This window comes from Microtus oregoni, unplaced genomic scaffold (genome assembly GCF_018167655.1).
Source record: "Microtus oregoni isolate MIOR12 unplaced genomic scaffold, Mior012 000025F_ref0000491, whole genome shotgun sequence".
In the NCBI taxonomy this organism is placed as follows: domain Eukaryota; kingdom Metazoa; phylum Chordata; class Mammalia; order Rodentia; family Cricetidae; genus Microtus; species Microtus oregoni.
Genome location: NW_024543084.1, coordinates 5,769,209 through 5,789,929, shown reverse-complemented (window position 1 = coordinate 5,789,929; position 20,721 = coordinate 5,769,209). Strand labels below are relative to the sequence as shown.

The 20,721-nt window shown below is 34.8% G+C and overlaps 1 protein-coding gene across 1 annotated transcript in view; it reads right to left on the bottom strand.

Moving 5' to 3' along the window:
• The window catches only part of Lrp1b (LDL receptor related protein 1B), a 1,777,071-nt gene that overhangs the window by 86,015 nt on the left and 1,670,335 nt on the right, over nucleotides 1-20,721 (bottom strand). The window contains exons 72-77 of the mRNA XM_041674488.1: nucleotides 17,518-17,640; nucleotides 16,493-16,618; nucleotides 14,206-14,343; nucleotides 12,854-12,988; nucleotides 9,243-9,362; nucleotides 7,350-7,591 (exon numbers count right to left, since the gene is read on the bottom strand). Coding sequence (XP_041530422.1) covers nucleotides 7,350-7,591; nucleotides 9,243-9,362; nucleotides 12,854-12,988; nucleotides 14,206-14,343; nucleotides 16,493-16,618; nucleotides 17,518-17,640 — 884 coding nt within the window. The remainder of the gene's footprint in view (nucleotides 1-7,349; nucleotides 7,592-9,242; nucleotides 9,363-12,853; nucleotides 12,989-14,205; nucleotides 14,344-16,492; nucleotides 16,619-17,517; nucleotides 17,641-20,721) is intronic.

Here is a 20,721-nt window from a genome sequence, read left to right as displayed (position 1 = left end):
CAGATGAAAGACTTGTCAGAGTTGGCTCACATCTGACATAGAACCACAAAAAGAAGTCTACATGCCCAAGCCTAACCGCAGAATCATCCAGTTTGCAAAGTGACAACAATATGTCTCTCCTTACCCAAATTGACCAGACTTATAGAAATGTTCTCAAGCCAGGCAGTGGTGGTGCACATCTTTAAGGCAAACACTCAAGGGGCAGAGACAGGGGAATCTCTGTGAGTTGGAGGCCAGCTTGGTTTACAACGCAAGTTCTAGAAGAAGCTCCAAAGCTGCAGAGAAATCTTGTTTCAGATTCCACCCTCCAAAAACATGTTCTCAAATAAAAAATGACCTAAATGGACATCAGGACACAGATCTTAGAGATACAACCATAAACTTCATCAAAAAATTGAAGGAGTTTAAAGAAGACACAAAGGACTAAATGAATTTAATGAGAACAGTAATAAAAGCCTGATTGATGTACTCCCAAAATTTACAAAGATATGTCTGAATGAAATGATGAAGGAAATCCAGTATTTTAAAGAGTGAATGTGGTAAAGAATTAAAAACATTGAAGAAAACTCAAGCTGAAATGGAGATGAAATTTAAAATTCCAATTATCTAATTAGAAAACTCACTAAAACCACTTATAAGTAAAATGAATTAAGTAAAAATTTAAATACCAGAATTTGAAGATAATGTAAAGTAATTAGACTGTACAAACTAAAATATCTAAAGAAACGCACATGTGCACACACATGGAATATGAAAGAACTTTTTGACAATATTAAAAAACAGTGTCTTCTAATTATAGTCATAAATAAAGAGAAGGTGTCTCATGCCAACAGGATAAGCTAGATATTAATCGATATAATTGAGAAAAACTTCCCCAAATTAAGGAAACCCATACCTAGACAGATATAAGAACTCAGAATGTCCATTAGACAAAATCAGAAAAGATATTTCCAATAAAAATTATAGTTAAAATTTTAATTATACAGAAAAAAAGAAAGAGTTTTAGAAACTGCATGAGCTAAAAAGCACAAGTTACATATAAAGAACATCCTATCAGGCTAATAGTGATATCTTTAGTGGTAAGTTTGAAAGCCAAAAAAGTCTGGAATAACCTCATTAATTTCATACGTGTCAAGCTAGAGTTCCATACCCTTCAAAGCTATTTGCCATAATTGGGGACACAGGCATTTCCCTATGACATAAACAGGATAAGATGATTCATGCCCATTAAACTATCATTACAGAGAATACTGGAGGAACAAATCAGACTGAAGAGAATAATCAGCCAAGAGACTATAACAGAAAACAACCTCAAATGAATCAAAGGCCTCAGTGTGAAATCTCAACAAGAAAAATGGTAGAAGAAAACTTAATAGTACTCTATCCAAGCAAGTGAAAGACTTGGATGACAAAATTTTCAAGTTATTGAAGAAAGAATTTGTGGAAGATATCAGAATATCACCCATGGGAAGGTCACCCATGATTATGGCTTGGCCAAAGTAACATTGCTAAAAAGGCCATCCTACCAAAAGAAATCTACAGATTCAGTGCAATCCTTATAAAAATTTCAACACAATTCTTCATAGTTCTTGAATGGACAATTCTCAACTTCATAACACACACAAACAAAAAAAACAATCTTAAACAATAAAAAGATCTGCTAGAGGTCTCATTGTTCCTGTTATCAAGTAATACTACAGAGTTGTAGTAATAAAAACAGCATGATATTAGCATATAAACAGACAAATTTATCAATGAAATTGAGTTGAAGACAGATCAGAATTCCACACATGATTGCTGATGTAAAGAAATCAGAAAAACACACGTGAAAAGAAATACAGGGTCTTTAACAAGTGGTGCTGGACAAACTGGATACAGCATATATAAGAATCTAAATAGTTCCATACCTAACACCCTGCACATAACTCCAAATGGATCAAGGCCTCAGTGTTAATCAGATACACCAAACCTGGTAGCGAATAAAGAAACTGGGGAATACTCTTGAAATCATTGGCATCAGAGACATATTTTAAAAGAGCACAATGTGTGGGTACTAATGCGATTAGCAAATGGCACCTCATGAAACTTAAAAAGCTTCTGTAAAACAAAGGACACTGTCATTTCGACAAAGCAGCATCCTGCAAAAATGAAAAAAAAATCTTTACCAACTCCACATTTGATAGAGAGCTAATATCCAAAATATATAAAGAACTATATATATATATATATATATATTTATATATATATATATATATAAAGAACTATAAAACAAATAAAGTAAATAACCTAATACACAGGTCTAAACAGTGAAATCTCAATAAAGGAAATTTGAGTGGCTGAGAACCTGGAGGGGTGTGCCCACCCACTGAGACGGTGGGGCTGATCTAATGGGAGCTCACCCAATCCAGCTGGACTGGGACTGATGGAGCATGTGATCAAACTGGACTCTCTGAATGTGTCAGACATGGAGGGCTAACTGAGAAGCCAAGGACAATGGCACTGGGTTTTGATCTTACTGCATGTACTGGCTTTGTGGGAGCCTAGTCTGTTTGGATGCTCACCTTACTAGACCTGGATGGAGGGGAGAGGACCTTGGACTTCCCACAGGGCAGGGAACCCTGACTGCTCTTTGGACTGGAGAGGGAGGGAGACGAGGATGGGGAGGGGAGGGAAAAGGGAGGAGGTGGAAATTTTTAATTAAAATTATATAAATAAAAAGAAAAAAAAAGAAGCTTTCCACATTCTTAGCCATCAGGACTATTCTAATTTGGTGTGCCATCTTATACTTACATAGGTTAATAACTAGACTTAACTAAAAATTAAGAGTCCAGGAATCTCCCCCCAAAGAAGGAAATGAAATATATTATTATTATAAACTAAAAAAAGGAAACTAGAAATCAAGGATAAAATTGGGAGGTGAATGGACATGCAGAATAAAGGAAGGAATGTTGAAAGAGACAACTAAGAAATGAAACCCACTACTATAAAAGATCCCCTAATTGTATATTAGAATTCCACATAAAGTCACCTTATAGGGACACTATGCCCCAACTAGACATTTAACATTACAGAATAAAACCTTCAGTGCCTGAAATAGTTTAAACCCTATTTTGACCAATGGGTCTTCAGAGACACCCTCAAACATCACAGGCTAGTGTCAAGGCTTTCCAAAACCTAATGGATGGTAAGAACTTAATTCCAAAGATTTTGTTTGTTTGTTTGTCTAGACAGGGTTTCTCTGTAGTTTTGGAGCCTGTCCTGGAACTAGCTCTTGTCCACCAGGCTGGTCTTTAAATCACAGAAATTTACCTGCCTCTGCCTCCCAAATGCTGGGATTAAACTTGTGTGCCACAACAGCACAACTCTGCTAAAGATTTATTATCAAACATGGAAAAATTGAACTGATAATCAGCTTGAATCTTTACCTCTGACTGGCTAGATGTCATGGGACTAAATGGTACTCTTCATGTTACCAGAAAAGAAATGTAATCATCAGTATTACCCAGGTACCAACTTTGCTACTTACAACGGAGATATGTCTGCAAGATAAACTAGTACAATCATGGTATAAATGCTATAGAAATAACAAGTTATTTTTTGATTGGATTTTAGGATCATGTGATGGAGCCAATACTTGACATGGCAAAAATGGACAGGAACCTGTGACTAGATGCACAGTAGACCCAAAGGAAACCCTACCATTATTCTGCTACAGGAAAATAAACCCTAACAATATATTGCTACACTCATGGAACAGAACATCACTTAACCTTTATCAGAGATGTTTCTTCTTGCAAAGTTGGTAATTAACAAATAGTCCACAAGTAGAAAATGTGGACCTATTCAGAAGTCTTTTAGCACTCAGCCCTAAATGGGACATTTTTTATCACACCATTTCCTTCAAGGTTCAGAGATTTATACAGAAGAAGAGGCAGAAAGATTTCAAGAGCCAGAGATGGTAGATAGCTCCAAGGAAACAATGCCTTCCAGACAAAAGGACCAATACAGATATGAAATTATAGAGACTGAAACAGCACACACAAGACCTACACAGATGCAAATGAGACTGAATCCTAGAACTGAGAAGGGGAAGTAAAACCAGGGTCCCAATCCTAACCAGGAATCTATATCTAACAGACACTGGGAAAGAGAAACCAGCTTTCTCCAATGGAACATCAACCATGTGTAGAAGTAATTGGCCAATACAAAATAAATTCCATTGATTTTGTGTACTTTTTGTTTTGTTTTAGTATTTTTGTTCTATTCATTTACTATTTTCATTCTATATATTTTGCTTTTCATTTTTTCTTGTTTTTTCCTGATTCATTATTTTAAAGAGATGGTGAGGGAGGAACCTGAAGTTGGGGAAGTAGGGAAGAGGGGAGTACTGGGAGGAGTCTGGGGAAAGAATGCAATCAAAATATATTACATGTAAAATTTTAATAAAAATGTTAAGGAAAATAAAAAGAATTGACAGAGAAAAAAGCCAACATATATACCATTTGGTTAAGTTTTTTTTCTCTTCTTTGCCTGTAGAGTTAAATATCAAAAGAAATGTTTTATTATCATCTTTAGGAAAAATTCTTGAATTTTGTTTTCTAGGAGTACAGAAGCATCCGATAATATTATTCCACACTTGTGTCAAAACTTAGAAGACAAAATAGATTGGATGCTCTCTGATCTAATTGGTGACCAGCTGGCGACTGTTAGAAAGACACAATTTTACCTGGCAGATTAAAGGACTTTTTATACACATGATGGATTTCGGATAAATAACAGGCTTGTCTAAGAACTTGACAGATGCAAACTCCATTGAATGTCTTTGTGAAATCACCTGGAATGGGCTTCAGAATGATTTGATTCAATATGGTAATTATTTTTCAGATGTCTAGTCTAGAGCCAGAGATGTTAATTTACTGAAATTTATACTAAACCAAGGTGGTGAGAGTAGATTCCTCCCTCGTTATCCATTAAGACTCTCAGATTGCAAAGCAATAGGGGAGAGCACAATGCAATTGCCTTCACTGGGGTAGCTTTTATTTTTTAAAGATAGTATAGCTCCTGAAATTCTTGAGAATTTCATATAGAGACAACTGCTAAAACCCATGGCTCAGCAGTCCACACTGTATGATCTTGGCATTAATTCAGCTACTGACTGACTCATGATCAACACATTAGTGGTCTACAGTAAATAGTGTTACCCTACAGCAATCCACAGCTTCCCCTTTTAATTCTGCTAGTTAAGATCATTCAGAAAGGAGTAAACAAAATAGACTAGACTTTGTAAGAAAGTCATCACAATCATTGAAAAGAAAGTTAGGTTTCATATGCTGTTTCAGACAAGTCTAATGAAAGTCCTTGTCAGTGATTATAAGCAATTTTCTAATAAAGCTAAGAAAAAGTTAAAAAAGACACTGATGCAAATGTGCACTGTATAAATAAAAGATGCATGCATATACATTTGTCTGTATAAAAATAAAAACTTAATTATCAAATATTAAACGATTTTGACTTATAATCTATAAATATTATACCTATTAAAGAACACCAAATATATATCACCTTACCTAAAAATAAAAATAAATGATTTTAGTTGAAAAACCACACCAAAATTAATTAAGCATATAAGTGACTTTTAACAAACATCAGATCAGATATGAGAGCTGCAAATTATCTCCAGCATCCTGTCAGTCAATTTTATCAATATTGTCATTGCAATAAGGTACAGAGTATTTACAATGTACTTGGCTAATATTAAATTTTAACATATTTCATGTAATAAATATTTAATAATTATACAATATGCAATTCATTAGTTTTCAATTCAATTCCTAAAATTAGTAGTACAAAGAAACTAAAGAACTGATACTGAACGGGAACAGAATTTAAAGCTGGGCCAATCAATGATCTTCATGACACCAACTGCAAGCAAATAAATCCAAAAGCAACTTTCATTTTTATGAATGAAATGAAAACAGACATCATTTTAGAGCTAACGTTTGCATAAACAATGACTATATGCCATCTGGTGGTCTAATAGAGAGAACGAATACTTTTGCAAGATGAATGATTGCGTGACCTGCTAAATGTTTCTGACTGTCCTGGGCCTGTTCTGAGTACACAGGTGATTTACCTAACACTGTTTATGGCAAGATGACTTGAGAAACACTTCAGTCACACTGGGAATTTTCCGAACAGTTTACTTAATCTAAATCTGAATTTATTAGTTTTGTTAATATTAAATTTACCCCAGAATAGATATCTCAGCAGAGCAGAATGTGAGCTGCTCAGGCAGATGACTAAGTTCTCAGAACAAGCTTGTAAGATGGCTCAAAACTACCTGTAACTCAAGCTCCGCAGATGTCCTGGCTTCCAAAGGTGCCTGTATTGAGGGTACATGCCCCTACCCTCAACAAAATAATTCACTTCAGTGAAAATAAGAAGAGGATATTAAAAATAAATTTATAATGTGTTTCACACTGATCAAATGTCATTCATGTAGCATAAATATTTTATAGCATAAAAGGAGGATGTGTTCCACACTGCACCAAAGAGCATTCGTGTAGCTTTTATCTTTGTGATGGGTTCTGTTGTTAAAAAAAAAAAAGTGAGGAATTGAAACAGGCACTGTTCATTTCAAGTGTACAGTTCAATTAGACCCTGCTGAGATACTACTTGACTTTTAGGTTTTGTAGAAAATAGCCAAACTCCTTCAAAATACACATCCACCTCTCTTTTTCTCCAGGTTACTTCAAACTAAAAAATACACAATAACTTGATTATCTCTAACATGAATACAGATTGTTGATTAGTGTAAATCTAAATAAATTCTCTGCTTTATATTTCTCATAACAAATAATCGTGACAGCCAACATGCCCATCATATGGTGTTCTGGTATACATGTTCTCAAAACACCATTCTCAAAAGAAGGAAGGAATAGTGAAAATCCTAGTAGGTTTCTCGTCCCATAAGTAGATTTATGATATTGTTAAAATTGAAATCATTATCTCGATAACATTTTTTCTAATGCAAAAAGTACATGCATTTTCCATTCCCACATTAAAATGAAAAATGCTTCTGTTCACAATACATGGATTTTATATGTAAAACACAAAATGTTCAAAACTGCCAGTTGCTATTCATTTTCATCCTTAATAGCAAAGGCAAATGCATTCAAACGAAATGAAACTGGAATTTAGGAAACATGGTGCTATGAAAATAAAGAAAAATATTTATTTTCATATGGGATGAATAAACGATTCTTAATTCTTTATACACTTTGATTTTTTTTTTCAGTTCAGGGTGTGCAAAGAAGGCGTGGCCTTCAGATATTTTCTTATTTACTTACAATCAAGCCACTGTTCGTTTGCCACTTTTCTCGGCCGTCAATCATTTTGTAGAATATCCCGCCTGGATTGAACTGAGTACTCCAGACAAGCACATTTCTTTGATAATACACATCCATCCCTGTTATTCTTGAATTATGTTCAACATGAGAAATCTGCTGAAGACCGCCACTGTAGTTGAATGGATATACAAAACCCAGGATGTCAGTGTCATTAGCTATGTAGAGAGCTTGATCTTCAGAGCCTGCAGGTCATTATAATAAAATACAAAATAGAGGACATTTCAACTAGGGCAAAGTAAATGATGTGCTTTCAATTATCGGCAATTGTTATTTTCTATACAGTTTCTTCCAAAGTGAAAAGCAACTAGTTTTATATCATCTTTCACTCTCCAGGGCAATGATTTCTGGTCAACACTTTTGTAAAGTAATCTATTGCTGTCTCAGTTTTCCTAAATACACAGCATAATTTATGCGTACAAATTAGGCATTTGAAAAGAATGTCTTTGGCAAATCGAAACATGTTGTGTTCTAATGTCTTGATTCTTGGTGTTTAAATGCCGTCCTATATTCTCATTTAATTAAGAAAAAAGCCCTCTGTGGTTTTTTTTTTGTTTGTACGTATGTAGATGGACCCTGAATTATTACTACTTATGGCTACAGAAAGGAAAGGTTATTTTTTCCTTGTGTCCATATAACTTTATATGATTAGAACTATTGAACTCTTTTTATTTTATTTTTTCAGGGCTGGTGATACAACCCAGGGCTTTGTACAAATCCCATTACTAAACCAGATTCTGTACTGCTTTGTTATCATTTTAACAGGTTTCATTCTTTGTTATATTAAAGTTTTGTAATTTCCACTTCATTCCCAATTAATGGGACAGCATATCCTAATTTTGACATCTATGACATACTAATACCACTTTCATACTGATTGAAAGGTAAAACCATATGGGAATTTCGATTGTATTAAAATATAAAGAAATTGAGTTGAATATATAGCATTGCAAATAACCATGATAAAAATAATAGTGTATCCTGAATGTAGTTGAACTTGTCACATTTATGTACAAATGGTGTACTATGCTATATTCTATCATTTTCTCCCAGTTTTCTCATGTAACTATGTCTTATTAAGAATACCCTGTAATTGAGAATATTAAAGCTATATAATTTTGTAAAACTATATGAGCAATAAAATCTATTTATTCAATAGTCTAAGACCCATATCTGTCATTTAAACTTTTTTTTTAAAAAAATTCTATCAACATTCTGAAAAGAAATATGATTTTATATTCAAACTTTAAGAGGTCCCACATAAAAGGGTCCTCTCTTTATAATACCTTTCCTTATGATTTCACTGTGGTACAGTGGTCCAAAAAGTTCTTACATTTACTTCCATAGAATCATCAATGGAAACACAGTTTTTAGGTCATCAGACTCATGCGTAAACTTTTTATTCTACTGACAAGTTGCTTCAAACACAAAGTAATTTTAGCATTTTTCTCTATATTTAATAATTTTTTTCTGTAAGTTACTTTGAATTATACTATTTATTAAAATAAGGTAGAGATAAAAGCGATCAGGGTCTAGTGGTATACTGAGCAGGGGCAATTGAGGCCACAGTGACCTACTGCATATATTATAAAGAGTCCACAAAGAAGACTTTGGAAATTTCCAGAATAAAGAAACAATATTTTTAATTAAATGGAAATACAATGAACATTTCAAAATAAAAATAAAAAGCCACATCGATTGCCACTAATCTATAAATATTTCATATTTTTATGAATGAATAATTTAAAGAATATTACATTTTGCTAAAATTCAATATACATAATTTTCCCCATAAGATATTCATGACAAAATTGAAATGGCTTTTTAATTACTTACCTTTTGCTACGCAGCTGTTGTTTTTTTCTTGAAAGTTCTGGTCACAGACACATTTATACGATCCGTGTGTGTTTATACAATGCTGGGAGCAGACACCGAACACCAGGCATTCATTGAGATCTACAAGAGAAGAGCCCAAATTCCATCTTCACCTTTGCAAGACAAGGACTATTGTGAGAACTAAACAGAAACCCTGAACACCCAGTAGCAAATCCACAGATCGAAGTCAGCAATAAGGTAAAGAACGTATGTCTGTGACTCAAAACATACCACTGAATTAAGGGCACACAAGAAGAACTGAAAACTAAGTGTCAAGGTCAGGTGGATTGTTGACCATGCCGTTTTCTCCTCCACGTTCACATATTTCCCTCTGCTCCCTACATCTTGTATATTTTCTCTGATTATGTAATAAGACTCTAAGTTAAAATCTTGTCTCAAATAGGACTTAGTAAAGTGGGGTGGCTGTTTTTTGTTTAGCACTTTTCTAAAGGTCCAACATTCCACACCACTCCCAGTGATGCCTGCAGATGACACAGAGAAAGTTTGCGCTCGACTTTGAGCTTCTGTTGCCTGTGCTATGGCACTTCCCCAGAAACAACTGAAGTATTGTAGTATCAATTAATATCTGTGTTGGGTTCAACACATGGACAGAAAATGAGCATGTCATCAAGTAAAATATACAGGCATGAAGTAAAGTGTATCATGTCAACACTTAATTACCTAAATTAATGAAGAGTCAGTTGTTTCTATGGCTAACCTCTGGTATGGAATCTAAGGAAGTCTGATCAGCTCCCCATTGTCCCACCATGGACAACTTGAAGAGCCTCACCTTAAAGTGGCCATTCTAATCCCATATATGTATCACAACTGACACAGGATCTATTATCTCTTCTATTGCTCTCTCTGTTCTCTCTTCATTTTGGCTATTTCAACTAACATGTTTAAATTTAATACAAAAGAGCGATGTTTATATTCTTTTTTATATATGACCTAGTGAAGGACTCTAACAAGCTAGGTTGCAAAATTTAGGTAATACGTCTTCCTTCTCAATATCAAATGGAAATTGCTTTATTTACTATAAAATGTATTTATTGTAGACACAAATTTAGTTAATGTTCTGAATTGACTTGTATATAAAATAGAGGTATATGGAAATAATGAAAACATGGTTATTTGAAATGACAAATTTAGTAGTGCTTCTGTTTCCCTTGCAATAGAATAAAATGAGAAAATATTGTTGGGCGGTTCATGTCTTTAATCCCTAATCCCAGCACGCAAGAGGTAGGGGCATGCTGATCTCTATGAGTTCAATGTCAACCTGGTCTACAAAAGTATAAAAGCTAGTTACAAGACAGGCTACAAAACTACAGAAAAAAAAGTAAATTCAGTGAGAAAATATTGAGAGCAGTATTTCAAAACAGAGCTTACTATTCAGACTCTTTAGGTAATCAATACTATCATAAATATAGTCTGAAGAGTCAGGCTCTTTGTGTGTGTGTGTAATTACATATTTTTTTAATTAAATTAGAGCTATGATCCACAGATGAGAGAAAACATAAAGTATCACTATTTGCCTTTTGGGGCCTGGGTTGTCTCACTAAGTATAATTTTGTCCAGTTCTATCGATTTTCCTACAAATTTCATGGCTTAATTTTTATTTACAGCTGAGGGATATTCCATTGTGTTTACTTACCACGTTTTTCTTGTCCATTCATCTGTTGAGGGGTATCAGCTTGTTTTTATTATTTTTTATTTTTATTGAGCTCTACAATTTTCTCTGCTCCCCTCCCTGCCTTTCCCTTCCCCTTCAACACTCCCCCAAAGTCCCCATGTTCCCAGTTTACTCAGATTTTGTCTTTTTCTACTTCCCATGTAGATTAGATCTATGTAAGTCTTTCTTAGTGTCCTCATTGTTGTCTAAGTTCTCTGGAATTGTGGTTTGTAGGCTGGCTTTCTTTGCTTTATGTTTAAATGTAATTACATATAATTAATAGACACAGTTAGGAAAAGAAAAAAAATGGTTTATTCAAATAGAGAAAACTTAGTTTATAAACTTTCAGTGATTCATGGTGGTAAGAAAATAGATAATTCGAAGTATATAAAAGCATAGCTTTCATTTTCTTTGTGTGAGTATAATGAGTTAGTTTTTTCATATTGTCTGATAAACTATAAAGTCATTTTTAAATCAGGAATTTAAAGAGAAAAAAAGCTAGAATAAGAAGTTATAGTAGAATGTTTATGGCGGGGCTGGGAAAATAGTCCATTGGGTATAGGGCTTGATGAATATGTGTGACGAACTGAGTTTAGATGCCCATCCTCCACATAAAATGCTAGGCAACACAGAAGCACCTGTAATCCTAACACTTGGAAAAAAGGAACACCGTGAAGAAGAGGATTTCTGGGGTTGGCTGGACAGCCAATCTAACCAATCACTGAAGTTCAGGTTTAGTGAGAGGTTTCATCTCACCAAAAAAAGGTGGAAAGTTACAGAGGAATGATGGATGCCCATCCTCCACATAAAATGCTAGGCAACACAGAAGCACCTGTAATCCTAACACTTGGAAAAAAGGAACACCGTGAAGAAGAGGATTTCTGGGGTTGGCTGGACAGCCAATCTAACCAATCACTGAAGTTCAGGTTTAGTGAGAGGTTTCATCTCACCAAAAAAAGGTGGAAAGTTACAGAGGAATGATGTCAAAATCTAGCTTTCATGTCTTCACAAAAACTCATATATATTTACACATAATAAAATTATTAATAAAATTAATAAAAATATTTTTATTTAGTGTAAAAATTCCAGCCAGATATTAGATATTATCTTAAATTATGATAACAGATAAATATGATTATAAAGTTTTTTTTCAGAGAAAATTGCAAGAATGTACATATTTTGTAGTGTACTTCATAACTCTATAGGTAAAGCACTAATGGAAATTATGTTTACCTATAACTTACTTTGGTATTTTTTCCTTTACTATATGCCCAGCTTTACAGGATTACAAGCCAGTTGACAAGGAAGTCATTTAGACACTGACTTTGGATTTTTAAAGACATTTGATGAAGGATTGTTTAAAACATGATGCTAGTACAAAAGCTTACAAGTTTCTCAAAGTAAATTATCTGTCACAACATGACAAATGCCACTGTCAAGAGAAATGGATCTTCTCAAATATTTTTTCATGAAATGAGTCTAATAGTTTGATAGTTCTTAACCAATCAATTCCTCCTTTGCATTTCAAAACAGAATTGTTATGACACAACTGAAATTCCGGCTGGTCTGAATTTGTTATTTGTCTAGAGATGCTTTGTAGTCTCAGAGATGGTTAGCTTAGTCATGAAAACAACCTCATCACTCTCTTCTTTCTCTCCCCTCCCTCCCTTCCTCCCTCCCTCCCTCCCTCCCTCCCTCCCTCCCTCCCCCCCCCCCCCCCTCTCTCTCTCTCTCTCTCTCTCTCTCTCTCTCTCTCTCTCTCTTTCAAAACTGAAATGGCAGCACATAGCTATACATAGCTTTTATGAAAATCATTCCCTGCCACCTCACAACTTAGCAGCCTTGGGAATCTATACAAGCCAAGGATTTGAGCGCAAGCTGTTGAGGAAACATACTTTACCTTCACACTGTCTGCCTTTCATGTTTCTCCAAAACCCAGGTTTGCAGCGACAGAAAACAGATGTTTGTATTTGATTACAAAATGCATCATCTCCACATGGATTCCCATTGTCCTCACAGGTGTGTTCACGGAGACCTAGGATTTAAGAATAGTAGAATCAAAACTAATATGACTCTGGTTTTTGAATTGGGAGTTTATTTTTTACTTTGAAGTAATTGTTTTACTGCATGAAAACTTTCTATTAAAGATGCAGTTTTCGATGCATTCATACCTACCCTCTTTTCCTATAAAAGGCAGAAAAAGACCGAGCTCCTTACACTAAATACAGCTGAGAGAGCTGATGACTCAGATATTGACAGTTGCTGTCAAGACACAATACTTCCTAAAACTGAGTAACAAGTGAATGATCTTCCTGAAAGGCCATCATCAGAACATTTCCCCATCCCACATCCTTCTCCAAGAGAAATAACCTTTCCTATCAATGACCTCAAGGTTTTTTACTACCTCCCTGCAGAAGAGTTTGTCAAGGACTAACATGTTACTCCAGTCAAAAGGTTAAATCAATAGCTGGTTTCAATTTTAGTCAGGACACACTAATAAAAACACAACTGAATGGAAAACCAGTTAAAATGCTATTATAACAAAGAAAGACTGCCCTCTAATTTTAGCATGATATTTCATTTCCCTACTTTATTTTCCATTAAGAAAAGCACTTCTAAATGTAAACAAACCAGAGGAGTTTGTGGTATAGAGTTGTCTCTATACCACATCAACTAAACAAGTTTCAAAAATAATTGCAATTTTAAAATTTGAATTAGTATGTTATGTTCCTGATGATATACAAAAAATTCAAATAATTAAAATAAACTTTAACAAAGATACTTGTGGTTCTATCTCAGTCATAAAACTGAGTGATGTTCCAAGAAATGTTCCTTCAACAAAGTACACCGTGAAGAGTTGTCTCCAGACAAGAGTAGAATAATTTCTTTTTTATATATTTATTTATTTATTATGTATACAATATTCTGTCTGTGTGTATGCCTGCAGGCCAGAAGAGGGCACCAGATCTCATTACAGATGGTTGTGAGCTACCATGTGGTTGCTGGGAATTGAACTCAGGACCTTTGGAAGAACAGGCAATGCTCTTAACCGCTGAGCCATCTCTCCAGCCCCAAGCGTAGAATAATTTCGTGTTAGAAATCTGTCTTTCTGTACCTTCTTTATTTTATTACTGAAAAAATTTCTGCCTTCTCCCTGCCTCCCATTTCCATCCCCCTCCCCCATTTCTCTCCCCCTCCCTCCACTCCTTTCCCCCTCCCTCTTTCTGTACTTTCTTAATAGAACCCACATACTCTTTGTGCAGCCTTGTTCATCTGAACCGTCTCCACAGTCATCGAACCCATCACACTGCAGCTCCATGGGGATGCACTTTTTGTTGCTGCAAGCAAACTCATCCTTTTTACAAGGCTTGGCTTTGAATGATAGTTCACCTGTTTAATTATTGAAAAAGTGGTTAGTTAGTGTTTCATACCATAAGACTGAAAATATTGAGCTCACAATGTGTTCACCAACATACTAAATGTATGCAAACATATATTTTATATCTTAAAATTTAAGTTTTCGGGCCTAAATCAAACAAATTTTAGAGTTTTTGAATTTGGAAAAAAAATAAATATTCCCTATATTAACCAACACCCAATGTTTATGAGAAAATGTATAAAATGCCCCATGCAGACTTTTAAATAATGTGTACACATTTTTATTTATTCTTTCAGAATTTCATATTGTATATTTTGATCATATTCATTTTCTTCTCCAACAATTTCCAGATCTCACCCCCCCGATTTCCTGCCCAAATTCATATCTCTCTCTCTCTCTCTCTCTCTCTCTCTCTCTCTCTCCCTCTTTGTCTCTCTCTGTTTCTGCCTCTCTGTCTATTTCTCTCTTTCTCATTTAAATGAACAAATAAAGAACAGAAAAAGAAAAGAACCAAATTGTCCAGTTTGTCTTAGCCAATCCTTCCTGAGTACGGAGCCTGCCCCTGGACTGTGCTTCTTATACCCAGTGTAACTCATTGAGGAAAATGAACTTTTTCTCTCCAAGCGGTCATCAACTGTGAATTTCCTCTTGGCTGGGAGAGGAACTTCCACTCCCTGCAACCATCTGAGCTTTTTTTTTTTTTTTTTTTTTTTTTTTCTGACTTAAGCTTGTATAAGACTTATGTATGTTGTCATGGTTTCAGAGAGTTAATATGTATATATGCTCCATTATCTGGAAAACACTGTTTCCTTGAAGTCATCCATCACCTCTGCCTTTTATATTATTTCTGTTCCCTCTTTCACACAGGCCTCTGCTTTGAGAAAGAAAGTGTGATATACACACTACTTTGGGTTGGTCATTTCATAGTCTTTTATTCTTTTTACATTGACTAATTGTGAATTTTTATATTAATTATTAACTTTATTTATTAATTATTAATTTCTATTAGAGTACTCTAAGTGATGCTTATCTGGATAGGACTAAAAATGCACTGTTCTAAGGGTCAGTATTGCATTTTATTGCTCTGTGCATTTAGCACAATAATGGTAGTAGGATTCACAATAAGGTCCATGGCCAGTCTAGACTCAGATTGTTATCTTCATCAATAGTGTTAGTAATGAGTTCTATCTGGTAAACTGAGCCTTTACTCTAATTTCAGAAAGAGGTGGGTTACTCTCATATCATTTATGTCACTGTTAAACAATGGTCTTATCTTGTCAGTCTGATCATTTTTATTGCTTCAGGTTTCACATTTATGTATTGGCCAATCATCAGTGTTTCTTTTGGTAGTATTAATAGTGTCATTTACTTCTGTAAAGTTATTCAGTAGAAATGCAGCTCCAGTTCAGTATCAAATAGATTTTTCCATATTTTCTAATTCAAGTATGTGATATCTTCAGCAATACTGTCTTACTATCAAGTTCTAGAGTTTAATCCATTGCATTAAGAATAAAATGCTTTTTGTGTGGGTGGAGGGGTTCTGTGGGAATCCATGGATCAACAATTCAAAAAATACAGAACCATTTCTGGTACTAGGGATTTTATTTTGTAGCATATGTTATCAAGTTGGGTATTATCCACTTTCTAAATATGTTAACACCATTTAAACTTTTTACAGGTCTATACATCTTAGTAAGCTATATTAGTAGGCTTTTGCTGTGATCTTTTAAATGATTATGACTTTTTAGCTGATTAAGACTGCCTTAAATGATGTTGGGCCCAGTATGTTCTCTGACACATCTTTGTTACACATGTACCATTGATGTAGGGACCTTTTCTATCTCAAAATTATGAGGAAAAGCTGTAATTACACATACTTTATACAGATTTTCTCACCTCCATCTCTATTTTTGACAAAGAATTCTTTAAAATCAATTTTTAATCTCATGATATTAATATATTCATTGGATAAAGCCATTCACCCTTTTTATGCAGATGAAATGATAGGAGGTTATTTATAATGGCTGTTTCAACTGTGCTGCCTGGAAATAGACCTTCATATAACCACAAGGAATTCTTTGCTGTAATTTTAAGTAGTAAATTCATTCTCTTATCTTGCAACTTGCTTATAAATCAATAATTCCAACTGGACAGATTTACCATTGCAGTGATCTTCATCAGAGTTGTCCCCACAGTCATTGATGCCATTGCATGTTTTCTCAAGCTGTAGGCAGATTCTGTCATTTCTGCATCTGTGAGGTCTTGAGGGTGGGCAAAGAAATTTGACTGAAAGAACAATAACAGAGAAAAAACAAAGTGACTCATTAAGGTGCATGGAGTTATTAAGAATGTACTTTGCTTTAAATCAGATAATGCAGCTTTTGTCTTGAGTCGGAAAATGACTAATCTTGGAGACTAGAAAAAATATAATCTTTCGTTTTTGAAGTCACTAATCACAGAAGGGTACATAGTTAAAAATTATAAAATGGGGTAGAAAGGAAGCAAGTTTCACGATCGAATTTGCAGTTCTGATCTCACTGGATGTATGACATGATAAAATATCAACTTTTGGTCCTGGTTCTTTAACACTCTTTGTTTAAACACATATTTAGATATGTGCTTAAAGTTTGCGAGGAAATCTTTGTTATTCATTTTAGTGTGTGATTATAAAAGTCAGAAAAGTTTATCTATCTTATTCTTCAGTAATCTGTCCCTAAATTAAAATATCACTCTAAGTATTACTCATATGTAGAAATATGCTCTGCTCTGTTCTTGGCACTGAATTGCTTCATCTTGAATTCTTCCTTTAGTTCTTATATTCTTCCTATATATTTACCTGTGCTTATATACTAAATTATTCATTGATGTGAAGGCAAAAATATTAAATGTACCTCACTCAATTCTGATGTCCATCTACTTTATGTAAATACTTCTAAATAGTGTATACTTTTTGTCCTGTATAGCGCTGCCATGACAGGTAGACATAAGTGGGTTGCCAATAGAGTTATTAACTTCTGACAGTGTGATACCTTTATTACCTGGTGAGAAACTGTATATGACTCTGTACCCTGTCTACCTGCCCCCAAGTATGTGGCATCTGTAGATTATCTCTATACTTCCTGGCGCCCTTCCGAATGTTAGGTCGCAAGAGGAGAGCACAATGAGAGCCACAGGAGAGACAATACCACACATGTCTGGGCTTTCATCTGAGCTGTCTCCACAGTCGTCTTCTCCATCACAGACCCAGACATGGAGCTTGCAAAGGGAGTTGTTACACAGGAACTCATCAGCTCTGCAGATACTTCCTCCTTTAGTTTTAAGGAAAAGGAGATTGAGAAAATTAGTAGCGCATGCGGAAGATTTCAGCATCCTCTATTTGTTCTATTATTTATTACTTTATTCCTTCATATTTCTTTCCTGCATAGTACCAGAAACAGGCAATTTACAAATGTTTTTTTTTCTTTAACAGCCTGTTCCTAATTATACCAACCAAAATATCTTTATATTATTATAAGTATATCCCATTTTGTTTAGGGAATACCAAAAGATAAAGAAGAATATTTTATAAAATCTAAATTATCTTCAATTTAACACATTTTGACTACAATATAAAAGTTCATATTGTTTAAAATATTAATTTATATCACCATGTTCTTTTGGGCAATTAAAAGCAACAGCAATAACTTACAGTTTGAGATGGCCTTTGCCATAGCTCTGAGCAACAGCTGAAGGGGAGGTATTTCATTCCTGGAGCTGGGATTTTCATTTGAAAAAGTATGGCTTCCTGGAGGAGGACTGTCCCCTGTGTAGGGTTACTCCAATAAAGATTTTGTGTGTGTGTGTGTGTGTGTGTGTGTGTGTGTGTGTGTGTTATATCCATAAGGGTTATAAAATTGTAGGTTTCTGATGTGGGAATAAAGAAACTGCCTTGGCCTGATAGGTTAGAACTTAGCTAAGCTAGGAGGAATGAACTGAATGCTGGGAGAAAGAAGGGCAGAGTCAGAGAGATGCTATGGACCCGCTGCCAGAGTCAGACATACCAGAACTTTGCTGATAGTCCACCACCTCATGATGATATACAGATTAATAGAAATGGGTTAAATTAAGATGTAAGAGCTAGCCAATAAAAACCTAGAGCTAATGGGCCAAGCAGTGATTGAATTAGTACAGTTTCTGTGTGGTTATTTCAGGTCTGGGTGGCCAGGATGAACAAGGGGCTTTCTTGCAACAGGTTTCCATCTGGTTTTTAAAAACGTCCTTATTACTGCTGAAGACACCACATATTTTGGAAATATGAAATGGAGAAATTATGTTGGTGCTGATCATGAAGCTTCCTTTTTAGTGGTTAGCCTTAAAGGTTAAGAAAAAAAAGTTGCTAGATAGACAATTGTAGAAGAAAATGTTGTCTATGAATTTACCTCTTTAAAATATGTAAGTTACAGTTACAGTAATGACTGGTATGAAAAGATATGCCCATGGTTATAATAATGGCTTGGATGCTATGTAGGCAGTAACCATTGTTTTCTGATTGGACTGATTGCCAACTGTACAGAAAGACGTGCACAAAAAGTAGCACAAATCTGGGAGATTTGGCTCATGGCTGGGGAGCTCACATTTTCCAGGATCATCTGACTATTATTTCATCAGACTGACATAGTATCTATGGCCCTATAACATCATTTCATTACCTCTATACAGGTAGGTTAGAGCAACTCTCCAACCTCATTGTGAAGTTTCTTTACATACTAGAGGACAGAAACTCACAATTGACCAAAGTGAAGTGACAAAGTTTCTGTGGAGTCCTCAACAATACTTGGGACATTTATATGATACCCTTACCCCAAGACTCAGGGACCATCTTGGAAGAAAGAGTGAGAATATTGTATAAATCCAAGGAGAGTAAAAAACAAGGTTAAAGCTGGGTCTTGGTGGTGCATGTCTGTGATCCAGCACTTGGGAGGCAGAGATAGGCATGGTTCTGTAAGATGGAGGTCAGCCTGGTATACAGAGCAAGGACTGGGACAACCAAAAGTACACAGAGAATCTCTGGCTCATAAAACCAAAACCAAGGCATACAAAGCTACCAAACAAACAAAACCAAAATAAAATAAAATAAAATAAACAAAAAAGCCAACAGATTCAAACAATGTCTCCTCTATATTGATAGGACTGTACTCATGGGCTCAGCAACTGCATTCTGTGTTTACCTGATCAAAACTTGAAAAGGAAACAAATACATATTCTGGCATGGATGGTAGAGGCCCTCTTGAGCTCTCAACCCCATGTGAGAAGCTTTTGACAGTTAATGGCTTCGATTGGAAGAAATTAAGCTTTGTTATTGATTTGTTAAATATCTGGCTTCTGGTAGTTAGCCCATGTTCCAGTAGATGGCCCACACCCCTAATTATATTGCTAGAATAAAATAAGTTCAATGAGCCATCACGAAAGAGAAGAAGAAGAGGAGCAGCTTGAAGAAAGAGGATGAAGAAGAGGAAGATGATGGCAAGGACAATGACATGAAGATTGGAGAGAGTTGGCAGATCCAGCAGAAGTTAGAGGGATAAGCGGAATGTGAATGTTATTAAAAACCATTCTACATGTTATGAAATTCTCTAACAAACTGTTATTTTTTTAGCTTGTACTTCTACTCAACATCGAAAAAGAATAAGCAGGGTTAATTTAAATTCTTCCCACCCTTAAACATTGTCCTACTCCTTATTTTATTATACCAAAATTTTATGGCATTGTTAAGACATTTTTGCAATATAAACAATTATTTCATAGAGATGAAAATAATTTGTCCGTGTCGTTTATTATTTTTTTCTTTTAAAATGTGTGCAATCAAGCTTTACTTTTGTATATTTAATATTTTCACAAAAAATGAAAACCATGTCAAATATAAAACTTTTGAATGTAATATTTTTTTTTGTCAAAATCACATGAAAAGAACTCAATGAGCTAACAAATTTTGATTCTCTGGACAGATAAGAAACACAGAACAGATTTCTGTGGTTATTGGGTACTATGGGATTCTATACTTTTCTGGACAAACTATTAATTTCACATCAATATCTTCATCTATGAAAAAAGCATAATAAAGTAACTTATGAACCCATATTCACAAGCACTTCCAAATAAAACAACACAGAGCTATAAATTCAGAATTAAGGTGAACAAATAGGATTATTTTCCTAGAAGGTAATGATCATGATTTTATGGCTGTTGTGAGTTACAACACAAGTTCAGTGTGTGATAAGAACTTGAAAAATTTCACATAATTGACTTTAAAAACAGCCTGCTATAATCTGTTGTAGACATGCTTACAGGAAGAAAGTTTCAGATATATTGCTCTGAAATTTGAGTGACATTTGAAGCAGTGGCTAGGAAAT